We start from the raw sequence: 15640 nt of genomic DNA on the forward strand, positions 1-15640 counted from the left end.
TTCGTTCTGTCTGCTATTTCTTCTAACTATAGTCATTCTACACCGTTGATATAAACAGTGAAAAGTTAAAAGCGACGTTAAATAACATTCAAACCTTTAGTAACTTCCAATGGAAATCTTTCTTCTAAGCAAAGCTCATTCTTCCTCAAAGATGATAAATCGTTTCACAAGGAAAGGATGAAGATCGAACACGCATTTTCGTGATGGCTGTTACAGATGAGAAAGAGGTTCGGGTGTTTGACGAATGGTTGCTAGAATTTCATCACCTATTTCCAAATAAGTTCCATGCCATCAATACCGCCTCGTTCCCGGCTTCCTTTGCTCATTAACTACTTTCCTCGGCGATCGTCATATGTCACTGTCAACGAATGTAGGCCAATTTTCCCTTTAACATATCGATTATACGTATATATTATATACACTCCCTATCCTAGTGTTTATTTAATGTTGTCATTAAGATTTTAATGTTAACATGAATTTATTCCTGTTCGTGTGCAAAGTGAGTTATTTCTTTCTGCTGCTCGCACGCTGACGCTGATATACTCATTAGCAGGAGATAAACTGTGATTTATGATTTATCTCTCACCGCGAAGGTTTGAAATGCGGATATCTTGGTACTTTCAACTTCCAAGTGACCTTCCACACAGTGTTAATTATTATCAATCTAAAGCTTATCTCGGCTTATCTGAGGTGTAAGGATGTCCTTTATTGAAGTACATAAATGTCAACACTTTTACTTATACTCTGTATCGTTTATCTCTGGAGCAAGGCCGCGCATAACACCAGAGCAGAGGGGGAAATCTAGTGGACAGAGCAAAGTAGTACACGCTGCTCGGTAGGCTGGTAACTGCAGTCGCTTTCCCCCTCCAAGGAATATAATTTCCTCTTACGTGTTTTCGTTCGCATGCTCAAGAGAAACCGGGACAGAGTATAGTATCCACTAGAAACCGCATTCGTGAAGTATATTTATTGATAAATCGAAAAATGATACACTTAAATCTTCAGTTGTTATCAGACTATGCACAAATTATAACAAACGTGTTCAAAAGGGAATTAAAGTAGACTTAGCACTTCCTTTTATAACATATACAGGCACGTCCAGAAAGTAAGTTCCGTTTCAATTTATCTCCGCTGCAGCGCTGCGATCGCAGTTCCGCACATGCGCGGTAGACGCTCTGTATCAAGGAGAAGAAACGTGAGCCATTTGGAGATCGCTGTCAGTCACGTACGCTTTGTTGTGCTTCTTTACAATGTCGGTGTTGATTGAAAATCCCGCCGCTTGTGAAATCAGATCTGTGATTCGTTTTCTGAATGCGAGGAAAGTGAAACCAAGTGAAATTTATCGGCAAATTTGCGATGTTTACGGACCAAATGCGATGAGTGATTCAATGGTGAGAAGATGGGTCCGACAGTTCAATGACGGACGTAGTGATGTGCACGATGAAGAACGAAGTGGGCGTCCATCTTTGGTTACAGAAGAACTGGTTCACGCGATTGATGACAAGATCCAGGAAAACCGAAGGTTTGCAATTAGTGATTTCTTACCGCGTGGTCAAACAATCACAGCAGATGCTTATTGCGAGACACTTCGGAAATTGCGCCGCGCAATACAGAATAAGCGTCGAGGATTGCTGTCAAAAGGTGTTGTTTTTCTTCACGACAACGCACGACCACACACTGCAAATGTGACGAAAAACCTCCTACAGGGATTTGGCTGGGACGTGTTTGACCATCCTCCGTACAGCCCTGACCTCGCTCCTAGCGACTTTCATCTGTTCTTACATCTCAAGTCTTTCCTTGGCGGTCAACACTTCAACAATGACGACGAGCTGAAAGAAACTGTTTCCAACTGGTTGAAGACACAGGCGGCAAATTTCTATGAAGAAGGTATACAAAAACTTGTGCCACGCTATGACAAATGCCTGCAAAATTTCGGCAGTTATGTGGAAAAGTAGTTTAAGAGTTGTAGAATTTTGTGCAATAAATAACTTTTCTGTATCTGTACACAATTTAATTTTATTACCAAACGGAACTTACTTTCTGGACGTGCCTTATAGTTCAATAATAAATAGAAATATATTGTCATTGTCTTAACATTTAAATTCACAATAGATTTGATTGTATTATAATTATTCAGTGCTTAGTGAAGCTGTGTCTGTATTATATTATTTATATCGATACTATGTATTTAAAGTCATGTTTCATTTACTCGAGGAATAAATTTCAAGTGTAATTGCTACAAAACTTTGTGTTTCGGCTTTATATTTCAAAATTACACAGTACATCGAATCTTCAGGTTATTTGGTTTGTTGTTAAAAAAGACTAAGCACAATGAAGGTTGATATGAACCTCACGGCTCATATCCATGTGCCGTTAATTATTCTGGGTTATTTTATATTAGTTAGTTCATATTATTTGATATTTAATATTTCATATTTCATAATTTTTGATAAATAGAAAGATTACTATTAGACTTATAAAATCCACTAATATTTTCTTTATTGTAACAATAAGTGTAAACGCAGCCTAATGTAATAATCTATATGTTAATTTTCTGACCGAATCTTTAATATTGGATATGTAAATCTGTGTTCTTTCACGGCAGAAAAATGTTTATGATTTAGATTGACATAGATTTCGTTTAACAACAATGGGAAGATCGAATCTGTTCTTTTAAGTTTAATGTATTCAATAAGGTTCAAGTTGCAACGGGGAATGATTAGAGTTTAGTCCTTATTAACAGAGATGAATCGTTCCCCTTATACAATTTTATTTGGTTTTGCTGCAACGTGGAAATTAGTTCAACTTTGATATTGAGATTGTGAATATAGACATTGATGAGTATTTAGTTTTTGGAAATGTCGCAAGTCGCGCTGTGCAAATTACGTAATGCTTAACAAGTGAGCATCGATTGGAAAGGTATATAAGTAAATGCGGAGCTTAGTTTGCACGCATTCCATCAGCGTCGGCTCTACGATATAAACATCTAATGACACTTGGGAATAAAGATACCTGTATTTCGCCAAGCACAATTTATACTTCGAAATTTATAATGTTATGGGACGACAGGTTAGGATCGGCCGAAATCCTTTGAGGTTAATGACACCTACCTATTGGACATGCATTTGTCACTGTTGACCCATATATTCTCATTCTTACGGATAAATGATAGAATTTCAGATCTCCGAACTTTATTTTGGCCTTCTTCAAAATTTATTCAACGTAGACTTATTTGGGCAAGGAAGCAAAACTAGACATGTAATGCAATATGTCTCGTTTTTCAATGGAAATGTCATCATTGGAGTGTATCTTGTTGCAAGCTCGGCCTATTAACGTTTCTCGATCCCAAGTACTCAGTGGAGCCCGTAGATTCTATTCTGTTTAAAAATCCTGCCCGTATTAACATCGACACTCGTGACACATTTTGGTCGCAATACTGTAGGAAGGGGCACGTACGAAAGTTTTTGTCTGCTACTGAATGGTAGGCCGTAAGCTTCGTCTACGGTTGCAAAAACGACAGGGTTCTCTTCCCTGGTACGGCTTCCTCCTAGCGACGCACATACACACGTAACTATTCCCTGCACATATACATATTTGGATTTTTCCCGTGGAGACATGCAGCAAATTAGAATTCTGGATTCATCGAATCTAATATTAACGAACAGGGGATTCTGTATTTATTTTAAATTTAAGGATATTCATGGACTGTAAATTGTAACTTGAGTGTAATGTAAGCTTTCGTATGTATTGGAAATAAACCATCTCCTGGATAAAAATGAATGAAAAGAAAGGTCAAAGTAATCTCCCAGAAGATGCAGTTGCCAATCTTAAAATTTGAGAATAGTCGTTCATTTATTTCATGATTCACCAACAACACCCTTAAGTTCTCAATGCTTTATTCACCAAGCCCGTACCTGAGAGGGGTCAGAGTATCCCATTTAGCCGTCTGAGTTTTAGCCGTCTGAGTTTTAGCCGAGGTGAAATTAGAACATAAGGTATTTGGAAGATTGAGGCAGGCTAGGATTACCATAACTTGCAGCTCTCTGTGTGTGTGTTACTGAAAGGTTATCTATAGTGGAGAGTGAAATAACACACAGTTATAGTTATATGAACATACATATATATATGTTACGCAGATGAATTGCGTCTTACATTAAGCTAAGGTCAACCCTCATGCGTGAATAAGCGCGCGTAACGGCCATAGTAAGTCTCGCAGGTAGGTAAGACGAGCAGAGCCGCGCTCGCTGTGAAAGAGGTTGAATTGACAGTAGCGTCGAGACGTTCGTCGCGTCCAGTTTAGCAGCTGCCGTGCAACCGATCAGTGGTTGTACGTTTTTCTTCGCCTGTGCCTCATTTGTCCACAGTATATTTGGATATACAACTTTACGTCCGACTGGAAGTCACGTCGTCCTTGGCAAGTGGCACTGCCATTGCGTTCGTGACAATTTGCGATCCTGTCATTGCGATCGTTTCGTCGTTTGTGCGTCCGTGACAATTGGCACCCTAAACGTGGGGCTAGATTGAGAAAAAGATTGGTGAAGGGCCCGATTGAGAAAAAGATTGGTGAAGGCTAGATTGAGAAAAAGATTGGTGAAGGCTCGATTGAGAAAAAGATTGGTGAAGGCTCGATTGAGAAAAAGATTGGTGAAAGCTAGATTGAGACGGAAGGAAGATAAACATTTTAATTGAATCCAGAGATGCAGTCCTTTAAGATAAAACACTCAACGTCCTTAGGATGTTCATCAGTTGTGTCAGAGGCGCAATTATATAACAAGGATCCACTAAAGCTAATGTCTTACGTCCGACCCGAAGTAAATCCAGAAGAAGGGAAGAAAAGGATGGAGTATCAGCGTAAGCTACATGAAATAAATTCAAGAAAATACGTCGAGTGGCAGAGAGAATTCGAAAAGACAGAACAAGATATGTACAGAGAAATACAAACAGAGAAACTAATTTCAGAAGTTGTGTCCGAGCAGATCCAACCTTTGGAGGATTCGCTGCGTGAACACGTGACAAAAGAAATTGCCGACTTCAAGAAATATCTGAAAGAAGAGATGTCTTTGCAGTTTTCCCTGTTGAGGAAGTCGTTAACCGCAGAACTCTCTGGGACAAACGTAAAAGAAGTTGAGGAAATTGCTGGCAATAAAGACTTCAAGAATCCTATAGGAATTCAAGATGGTGGTCGAGATCCGTTGCTCTCTACGATGATGCAAGGCGCCGTGCATGTGCAGAGAGATGTAATGGATGTGGCGGTACAAACTGAAGAAGAAATCGAGATGTGTAACCTTTGCGGTTGTCGCAAAGAATCCCGAATGGACTTAATTATAAAGACTATGAAAATGCAAGTGCCTGTAGAAGAAAAACCGGAATGTTCCCGAACAATATGTGAAGATGATGGTTTAAGTGAGATTAGTCTGGACGATGAAATGTTGGTGGATCTAACCATATCGCCAAGACTTTATGACGAACTTAGTGCCCTTGGTGAAGAGTCAGTTTGGAGTGAAATGGAAGAAATCAGTGAGGTAGACTCGAAAGGAAATTTTCCTTTAGTGTGTGAAATCGATCAAGGTTCTAATCAGAATCTTAAGGAGAAGATTTCCAAGCAAATCGCTGGAAAACAACTGAAGTTTGAAGAACTTGTTAGCCGTATGGTTGCAGAACTTAAGTATGTGGGCAGCCGTAGCAAATTAAAGAAAAGGCTGATGAAACATGTTTGTGTCAATAAGGGCATTGTTTGCATGAAAGTTCCTTGAAATTTAAAGGAAATATTATGACTAACACTCCAGGTGTTTGGTGTATATAATATGTTTGTAATACCCATAGATATTTAATGGTTTTAGTAGATGACTGTACCTGTAAATATTCCTTTGTATTATTATCGTATTATTTAGTATTTTTGTGATAAAAGGGTAATTCGTATAGTGCATATTCTCCGTAAATCGTTCTTCTCCTTCATTTATATATGTATATATGTATTTCGTCCAAGAAACGATTTTCAAAGTGGGGGCCATATGATATGAACCTCACGGCTCATATCCATGTGCCGTTAATTATTCTGGGTTATTTTATATTAGTTAGTTCATATTATTTGATATTTAATATTTAATATTTCATAATTTTTGATAAATAGAAAGATTACTATTAGACTTATAAAATCCACTAATATTTTCTTTATTGTAACAATAAGTGTAAACGCAGCCTAATGTAATAATCTATATGTTAATTTTCTGACCGAATCTTTAATATTGGATATGTAAATCTGTGTTCTTTCACGGCAGAAAAATGTTTATGATTTAGATTGACATAGATTTCGTTTAACAACAATGGGAAGATCGAATCTGTTCTTTTAAGTTTAATGTATTCAATAAGGTTCAAGTTGCAACGGGGAATGATTAGAGTTTAGTCCTTATTAACAGAGATGAATCGTTCCCCTTATACAATTTTATTTGGTTTTGCTGCAACGTGGAAATTAGTTCAACTTTGATATTGAGATTGTGAATATAGACATTGATGAGTATTTAGTTTTTGGAAATGTCGCAAGTCGCGCTGTGCAAATTACGTAATGCTTAACAAGTGAGCATCGATTGGAAAGGTATATAAGTAAATGCGGAGCTTAGTTTGCACGCATTCCATCAGCGTCGGCTCTACGATATAAACATCTAATGACACTTGGGAATAAAGATACCTGTATTTCGCCAAGCACAATTTATACTTCGAAATTTATAATGTTATGGGACGACAGGTTAGGATCGGCCGAAATCCTTTGAGGTTAATGACGCCTACCTATTGGACATGCATTTGTCACTGTTGACCCATATATTCTCATTCTTACGGATAAATGATAGAATTTCAGATCTCCGAACTTTATTTTGGCCTTCTTCAAAATTTATTCAACGTAGACTTATTTGGGCAAGGAAGCAAAACTAGACATGTAATGCAATATGTCTCGTTTTTCAATGGAAATGTCATCATTGGAGTGTATCTTGTTGCAAGCTCGGCCTATTAACGTTTCTCGATCCCAAGTACTCAGTGGAGCCCGTAGATTCTATTCTGTTTAAAAATCCTGCCCGTATTAACATCGACACTCGTGACACATTTTGGTCGCAATACTGTAGGAAGGGGCACGTACGAAAGTTTTTGTCTGCTACTGAATGGTAGGCCGTAAGCTTCGTCTACGGTTGCAAAAACGACAGGGTTCTCTTCCCTGGTACGGCTTCCTCCTAGCGACGCACATACACACGTAACTATTCCCTGCACATATACATATTTGGATTTTTCCCGTGGAGACATGCAGCAAATTAGAATTCTGGATTCATCGAATCTAATATTAACGAACAGGGGATTCTGTATTTATTTTAAATTTAAGGATATTCATGGACTGTAAATTGTAACTTGAGTGTAATGTAAGCTTTCGTATGTATTGGAAATAAACCATCTCCTGGATAAAAATGAATGAAAAGAAAGGTCAAAGTAACCTCCCAGAAGATGCAGTTGCCAATCTTAAAATTTGAGAATAGTCGTTCATTTATTTCATGATTCACCAACAACACCCTTAAGTTCTCAATGCTTTATTCACCAAGCCCGTACCTGAGAGGGGTCAGAGTATCCCATTTAGCCGTCTGAGTTTTAGCCGTCTGAGTTTTAGCCGAGGTGAAATTAGAACATAAGGTATTTGGAAGATTGAGGCAGGCTAGGATTACCATAACTTGCAGCTCTCTGTGTGTGTGTTACTGAAAGGTTATCTATAGTGGAGAGTGAAATAACACACAGTTATAGTTATATGAACATACATATATATATGTTACGCAGATGAATTGCGTCTTACATTAAGCTAAGGTCAACCCTCATGCGTGAATAAGCGCGCGTAACGGCCATAGTAAGTCTCGCAGGTAGGTAAGACGAGCAGAGCCGCGCTCGCTGTGAAAGAGGTTGAATTGACAGTAGCGTCGAGACGTTCGTCGCGTCCAGTTTAGCAGCTGCCGTGCAACCGATCAGTGGTTGTACGTTTTTCTTCGCCTGTGCCTTATTTGTCCACAGTATATTTGGATATACAACTTTACGTCCGACTGGAAGTCACGTCGTCCTTGGCAAGTGGCACTGCCATTGCGTTCGTGACAATTTGCGATCCTGTCATTGCGATCGTTTCGTCGTTTGTGCGTCCGTGACAAGGTTACTGTAACGACATTAGCGGATGAAATTTTACGTTGGACGTGAGTGAAGACTTGGAGCTGGAAAATTTTAAAGCATTTTGTGAAGTTGAATCCGGATTTCCTGGACCGGAAATTGTTATTGTTTTTAATGGAAGGCCTCTTATGGATGATAAAAAGTCTTTAAAAGACTTAAGCATAAAGGACGGAGATATAGTTATTATGCAGCACATGTTGTCTGGTGCTCAAAGCCAACAAAGTTTGCCAGGTTCAGGTGTCCCAACTTTGGATTTTAGTGGCATTGAAGTCCCCCAGACGCAACCTGCGCCTGTAGGCTCTCAGAGGGAAGACGACCCGTCCTTTATCAGGGACATGTTCATGGCAAACCCCGACCAGCTTGCTTTGCTTAAACAGAACAACCCTCGCCTGGCAGATGCTTTGCTCAGCGGTGACCTAGAACGGTTTGAATCAGTTTTACGTGAGCAGCAGGAGGCCCGTGCGGATCGAGAAAGGCAGAGGATTCGAATGATGAATGCAGATCCATTTGACACGGAGGCGCAGAGATTGAAAGCGGAGGAGATCCGCCAGAAGAACATTGAAGCGAATATGGAGGCAGCCATGGAATACAATCCGGAGACGTTCGGAACTGTGGTTATGCTCTACATCAACTGCAGAGTGAATGGCCATCCTGTCAAGGCTTTCATTGATTCAGGAGCTCAAACAACAATAATGTCCGCTGCATGTGCCGAAAGGTGCCATATCATGAGACTGGTAGACAACAGGTGGGCAGGAATAGCAAAAGGCGTGGGGGTCCAGAAGGTCTTGGGAAGAATCCCACATGGTTTCATTTGCTCTCATATGGATTTGATATTTGTAAAGAACCTATTTCAATTCGGCCCAGGAACATTTTTTCCGGATGAATTTAAATATGGTTCAGGAACCCTTTTACAGAATAAATTTAAATTCGGTCCAGGTATATTATTTCAGCATCGATTTAAAATAGGTCCAGGAACCTTTTTTCAATGAAACAATACGCAACTTGGACCGAATTTAAATTGTCGGAGAAAAAAGTTTCGAGTCCTGCAGAGGAACCCAATAGAACCCATTAGAATTTAGACGGGACAGAGTGCAGACAAATTTCTTTCGTCTTGTTTTGGCAATCGAGATGATAAGGATGAATGATGATTGGGTAAAGTCAATGAAGGGACACTTAAGAAGGAAGACCCTGCCACCCCGATTTTTGTAGTGATAAATGTTGCTCCATTAAAATCAAGAGATCCCGGGTTCGATTCTGCAAGGAACCACATAGAACAATGGATCGGATTCCACTTTAAACTGAAGATATACTCCCGATTAGCAACTATAAGAGTACGGTGGAACTGAAAGAAATTTTGACAAACATTTTGACAAAGGAACACTCATTCCCAGGCCGGAACTCGAACGTGGAACCGTCGATAGCAACATCGCTCTATACCCTCCGCGACAGAGACACACAATGAGTTATGAATCAACATACTTTATTATCATTCGATCGCATTTTATTTCTAAAAGATCTTCAGTCCACCGTTAAAGTTGCACGACTACCAAAATGGCATCAGCTTCCAGTGAATGTTATAATTATTTCAATAACATTCAGAACCTTCGGAATATACTCATATATATACACCAAAATAAATTATTCTCATTCATAGGAGATGACGGATAAGCCAGTGTAACACTGTACGAAGTCAGAGATCCAAGGTTCGAGCCGTGGTTGAGCATGAATGTACGAGGGGAAGTCAGTAAATAGGTCACAAACTGATGCGGGACAGCTGAAAATAGTAGTGAGTAGTTTCTACAGGTGTCATTAGATGGAAGCACAATACAGCTTTATAACATTCAGTCAGCAGTTTGCTAGATAGCAGACGCACGCATGGACAGCTCAGTTTTAAAATGGCGACTGTACTCGAGGACTGTACGTGGAGATGGCACGGGTGGAGGAGAAGATTCGAGCTGACAAGCGAGTGACGATAGAAAGCATAGCAATTGCAATAGTGTGTTCTCATTGTTTAGCCTACAGCATAATGCAGGATCGTTTGAATTTCCGAATAGTGTGCTCACGGTGGCCGCAAACGTATCGCGTATTATGAAGATGTTGAACGTGAGGTGCGAAAGATTCTGGGACAGCAGCCCAAAGACTTTTATGCTGCAGGTTTTGGGGGACTGATAAAGCGATGTGATACGTGTATCAATGTTTTTGGGATTAAAAACGGATTTCAAGTCAGAATCTCACTTAGTATTTTCTTAAATAAACGTTTGTGAACTATTTACTGACTTACTTATGTATCATCATTGCATTTCTTCAATTATCAGTTCATCCCCACGAAAAAGGAATATCTGACATAAGGTTTGCAAATACAAATACATATCATCCCACACATACATACATCATGTACCTGGATACTTTTCGCTATTTAACTTACCATGAAATGAGAATAAAAAAGTCACGCCTTCATGCAATATTTGAACAATAACAAAAAATGCAACAGCTGCTGTTATGTTTTCATTGTTCTGTTTAATTTGCATCAGGTCAGTAGTAGCAATTGCAATCTAGCTGGCTTGCTCAATGTGTAATTTCCTCGTTTGTCTAAATATCGCTGTTAAATTTTGAAATCCGGACAAGTCAATATTGACTGGCTAAACCTGATAGCTAGCTCATGTGTCTAATGTCCAAACAATTACATTGGAACAACGTAAATCTGGCTTCATGCAGCTAATGCAGGATTCTCCGGGGACATCCGATAATGGCGAAAGCATTGAGATACCGTAGTATTATTCGATGTTGCTGTAATAAAAGTAAGAAGAGAACATGCTGGTTCGATATGATTAGATTATGTTGTAATTGCGCGTTATTTTAATTACATTAAAGCAGTCATAGTTCTGATTTTATGAGGCGAGCTGGAGTTCGTCTCTATTTAGTCACTTATGGATTGTTTATAAATACCACCAGTTCAATATGATCCTTGGGGTGGGGAGGTTATGTATTTCTATTTTCATCTCATATCTATTGTCTTCCAACAGAGACAAAACCTCCACTAACAAGAGGCAGATGTATTTTGCCTTTTACAGAAAACACGAATTAAATAATTTATACAAATTATGTGAATTACCGGTACGTATCCTCGGGACGCATTGTTAGAACGAATTAGTTACTTACATTTCCATAAATATCTCAGGTGATAAAGTTTCAAAGTTTCATATTATATTAATGGTTATTACATTTTCTTCCGTCATATTTATGATTAAACTATCCATCATTGTTTTTGCACTAACATAAGCATATTAATTGTAAATAACTTTTTGTAAAATACAACAAATTGTATTATACTTGTATTGCATATTTGTTATTTTACGATCCTTTTCTGCCACTTTTGAATAATCGCGGCAATGAGAAAGAGTGATGATGATGAAATTTATGAAGGGGCAATCGGACCGAACACCCATGTCCAGTTCGGGACTCTTAGGATCGTAGCGCGTTGTGCTAACTATTGTGCTAACCGTTGTGCCACGAATTTCGCCAATTTATAAGTATGAGTATGTAATACAAAGGTAACTGATGATACAAAACCAAAGATGAGTGATAGCAGTATGCTACGCTGAACAATATACGTATTATGCTTCTTGAAAGTTTGTCCCTTATGGATGTAGTTAGAGAGAGAGAGAGAAAGCTATATACGAGGTGCACACCAAAAGTACGTGCCGTTTTGTTCTGAAGTCAACATTTCTTCTCTTTTTAGAGAAATAACTATGGCATCGGAGACTTCCATCCTTCGTCTTCAAGCAGTGTCAGTTTTGTGTGCTAGGTGGAAAGTAGTTGAGTGACAGTGCCTGAAGGAGTAAGACGTGTTTCTGATACTGCCTGGGGAAATGGAATTTCCACTTGAAGAGCAACGGGTAATTGTGAAATTCCTTACCGCAGCTGGACGTTGTGCAGCCGATATTCATCGCCAACTGGAGGCCGTGTGTGGTGATAGTATTCTTGCAGAAAACACTGTTAGGAAGTGGGTGCGTGAGTTCAAAGATGGACGAACGAGTGTGAAAGACGAGCAGAGGTCTGGACGTCCGAAAACAGCATCAACTGATGCTAACATTGACAGTGTTGAACATTTTATCATGGAAGATAGGCGTGTCACCATGCAGGAGATTTGTGATACCCTGGGGTTAACAATGGGAACAGTAGAACGAATAATCACCAAAGATTTGTGCCTAAAGAAAGTTTCCTCTCGCTGGGTTCCACGATTGCTTAGCGACGATCAAAAAGATGCTCGCGTTCGATCCAATGTTGCAAATTTGACACGACCACCACGTGGCTGACCACGGTATTGAACTTCTGACACATCCACCATACTCACCAGATTTAGCCCCGAGTGACTTCTGGTTGTTCCCAAACCTCAAGAATTCTCTTCGTGGACGCCATTTTGCCAATAGATCATCCCTGTGAAGTGCTGTTTTCCAGTATCTAAAACATACCTCCAAATATGGCTATGCCACATGCTACACAAAATGGACTGAGCGATGGCAACTATGTATCAATAAAGAGGGAGAGTTTGTTGAAAAATAAACACAGGTTATTTCATTGTATTTCATTTTTCTTGAAAATTAGAACGAAACGGCACGTACTTTTGGTGTGCACCACGTATAACGCTATATATTATTTTATTAATATCTATATTATGGCCCAATTTGATCCTATTTTCATTAAACTTACATTACCTAGTACACATTGACTAATATATAACATGTCTAATTAGGATTATAATTTCAAAATAGTGCTTGGAATACTGAATTCTAAAATTTCCAACGTCATCTATAGTTTTCCAATTTAAAAAACATAATATTTCAATGGTCATTCCATGTGAATTCGCTCAATAAAGATCGGAAATCCCACCCACTGTCGAAATCTTGCATACTTGTAGTTCTGACCTAGTAATCAAATATTTTTTTATTCTCCTTGCCTTATGCCTTAAGAGATATTGGAGGTCCAAGTTTTCATTATTTGCTTATATTTGTGGCTCCTCACTCTCCGTTGCAGGAGTGTAGTGCATTAATAACATAATTACATTTCAGTATGCAACCATGGGCGGAGTTTAAGCTTTTGCTTTAGGGGGGTGGGCAGACTCTGGGAGAAGCATATGATGTACCTGAGGGTTATTGAATATCCCCTAGTTTATAAGAGGTCCGGAGGCTTTTCCCCGGAAATTAAAAAAAAAACGTATAAACACTGAGTTTTAGGCCTTTTAGATTTGAAATTGTGAAATTTCCTCGCTTAAGTAAACAAATATTAATTAGTATATTGGTTGTCAGTTTGAAAAAAAGCAAAACAGTACGATAGTAAGCTTCAAAAATTTTAGAAAAATTAAATTGAAAAGTTCTTTTGATGCCTCAGCAGTAATTGTTGACTCAACACAAATTCATTTTTCGTTTTTCTTTCTTCAAACTGTACACATCAATCAAATCGTCTAAGACCCGCTATTGCGGCTCAATTACCGCACATGCCACCATGCCAAACATCAAGATTTGCGGTATGGCTTCATAACAAACATGTTAGTTGGAGGGCCAGGCTCCCCCTGGCCCCTCCAGAACTCCGCTTATGTATGCAACCTTCGTAGCTCCACAAAGTGTGCAAATTCAAATACAAAGTGCCCGAAATATATGTTCTTCCTATTGTTGCAAAAATTATTTTACATAAGCAAAACATATTTCTTACTTCACAAAACATCAAATTGCATAAATTAACATTTCCAAAGGCGGTTCTTTGAACTTGTCTATATTTGTACTTCACTAATCCTCTAAATATGTACTAACATATTATGAAAACAAACGTTGTGGGGTTTCCATGGCTCATGACTTTTCTTAATTCAGCCACATCGTGATTTGCGGCATTGGATTTTTCTGTATCAGACCGTCCTTTTTAAATGGATGGTTCCAATACGAATGTAAATCTTCTAAATATAAGTTGTAGCACGAAAATTCATGCAATTAGTTTTTATAATAGTGATAAATATAAACATTGTCACTCTCTGTTGACAGATATAATAAATTAAGAAAAATCTTGGTAATGTACAATATCAGTGTTTTGAGTGGTAATATCAGTGTTTTAATTTTAAGTCTCCATTAGTGTATTTCATAAAGTAGTATAAATTTTATACATAAGCCATGGTAATCCCACAACTTTTGTTTTCATAATATGTTAGAACATACTTTCAGCATCAGTGAAGTAGAAATATAGGCAAGTTCAAAGAACCGGATTTGGCTAAAATCTTAATTTATGCAGTTTGATGTTTTGTGAAGGAAGGTCCATTTTTGTTAATGTAAAATCATTTTTTGCAACAATGGGAAAAACATATATTTCGGGAACTTTGTACTTCAATTTGCACACTTTGTGGAGCTACGAAGGTTGCATACTAAAATATAATTATGTTATTAATGCACTACACTCCTGCAACGGAGAGTCAGGACCGACAAATATATGCAAATCCTGAAAACTTTGACCTCCTATAACTCCTGTGACTTCCTGTAACTGTTAAATTACAAGGCACAGAAAAAAATATATGGTTTCTTAGGTCAAAGCTAAAAGTATTCAACATTTCGTTGAAATCCGTGTCGGTGGGTGACATTACTAATCTTTATTGGGCGACTTTACATGGCCTGATAAGCATTTTTACATACGTCTATGGTTGCTTTATGACCTATCTGAATTGTTAGCATTCCCTAGGTGTTAAGATTTCCGTCACAAAGCTCTTGGACATATATAACTTCAAGCAGGTAAGTGTGATGTACGTATAATTGGCTTATTCTTTTCGTATTTTATCGGCAGTACACATTGTCTCAGCAACTTAAAAGTATTTTTCTTACTCTTCAGAGTCACTTAACTCGATGTACAACTATGTACCACGAGGCTTGTGGTGATGAGGTGAGTATTCAGTAGTAGAAGTTGTAGCTTTTAAAAACACTTATGTATCGCTTTGGTCGGATGATCATTGCCTCCCCATATAGTTACTTGCATTGTGCATTGCATATTCTCATAAATACCGCCGATATGTCTGGCAGTACTTCAGAACAGATTACCGCACATATAAGCGAGGCTCCACATGCAAAATACGATTGGAAGTCGGGTCTGGTCACTATGGAGAACAACACCGCAGATAACGGCAAAGAAGAGGAGAAAGCGAGTGAGTGGAGCAAAGCAGTACGCTCTGCCGTAAACAGCTGATAGCTGCATTAATGTTGCCCCCTCCATGCAATTCCTTTCCCTCTCATGCGTTCACTGATCGAAACCCTTTGAGTCAATACTTGCGCAGATTATTTGCTTTCTTTTGTTTGCTGTACGGACTTCTAGGACAAAGTATATAGGACCATTACATCATGGAGATTATACAGTCGTTTGCAGTGTGTGTTGAAACGTATTCACACTAAATAAAAATAATTATAATAGAATGTGATTCGGTGATTGG

At 38.6% G+C, this 15640-nt stretch overlaps 1 protein-coding gene and 1 pseudogene across 2 annotated transcripts; both read left to right on the forward strand.

The window, feature by feature from the left end:
• Window positions 1-2210: 2210 nt before the first annotated feature.
• Window positions 2211-11989, forward strand: LOC145995359 (protein DDI1 homolog 2 pseudogene; annotated as a pseudogene). Its single transcript, XR_014442441.1, has 3 exons — window positions 2211-2337; window positions 8170-9020; window positions 11924-11989. The product of XR_014442441.1 is annotated as a protein DDI1 homolog 2 pseudogene (transcript).
• Window positions 11990-12053: 64 nt separating this feature from the next.
• On the forward strand, window positions 12054-12500 carry LOC145995360 (protein GVQW3-like). The gene has a single exon (XM_083131968.1). The coding sequence runs from the start codon at window positions 12054-12056 to the stop codon at window positions 12498-12500; it is 447 nt and encodes a 148-aa protein (XP_082988094.1).
• The last annotated feature ends 3140 nt before the right edge of the window (window positions 12501-15640 follow it).

This window comes from Lepisma saccharinum, chromosome 11, assembly GCF_977018435.1.
Source record: "Lepisma saccharinum chromosome 11, izLepSacc3.1, whole genome shotgun sequence".
Classification (NCBI taxonomy): Eukaryota; Metazoa; Arthropoda; class Insecta; order Zygentoma; family Lepismatidae; genus Lepisma; species Lepisma saccharinum.

Excerpts from the sequence above, each read along its gene's own strand:
- LOC145995360 (XM_083131968.1), top strand. The coding sequence starts at position 12,054 with ATGGAATTTCCACTTGAAGAGCAACGGGTAATTGTGAAATTCCTTACC.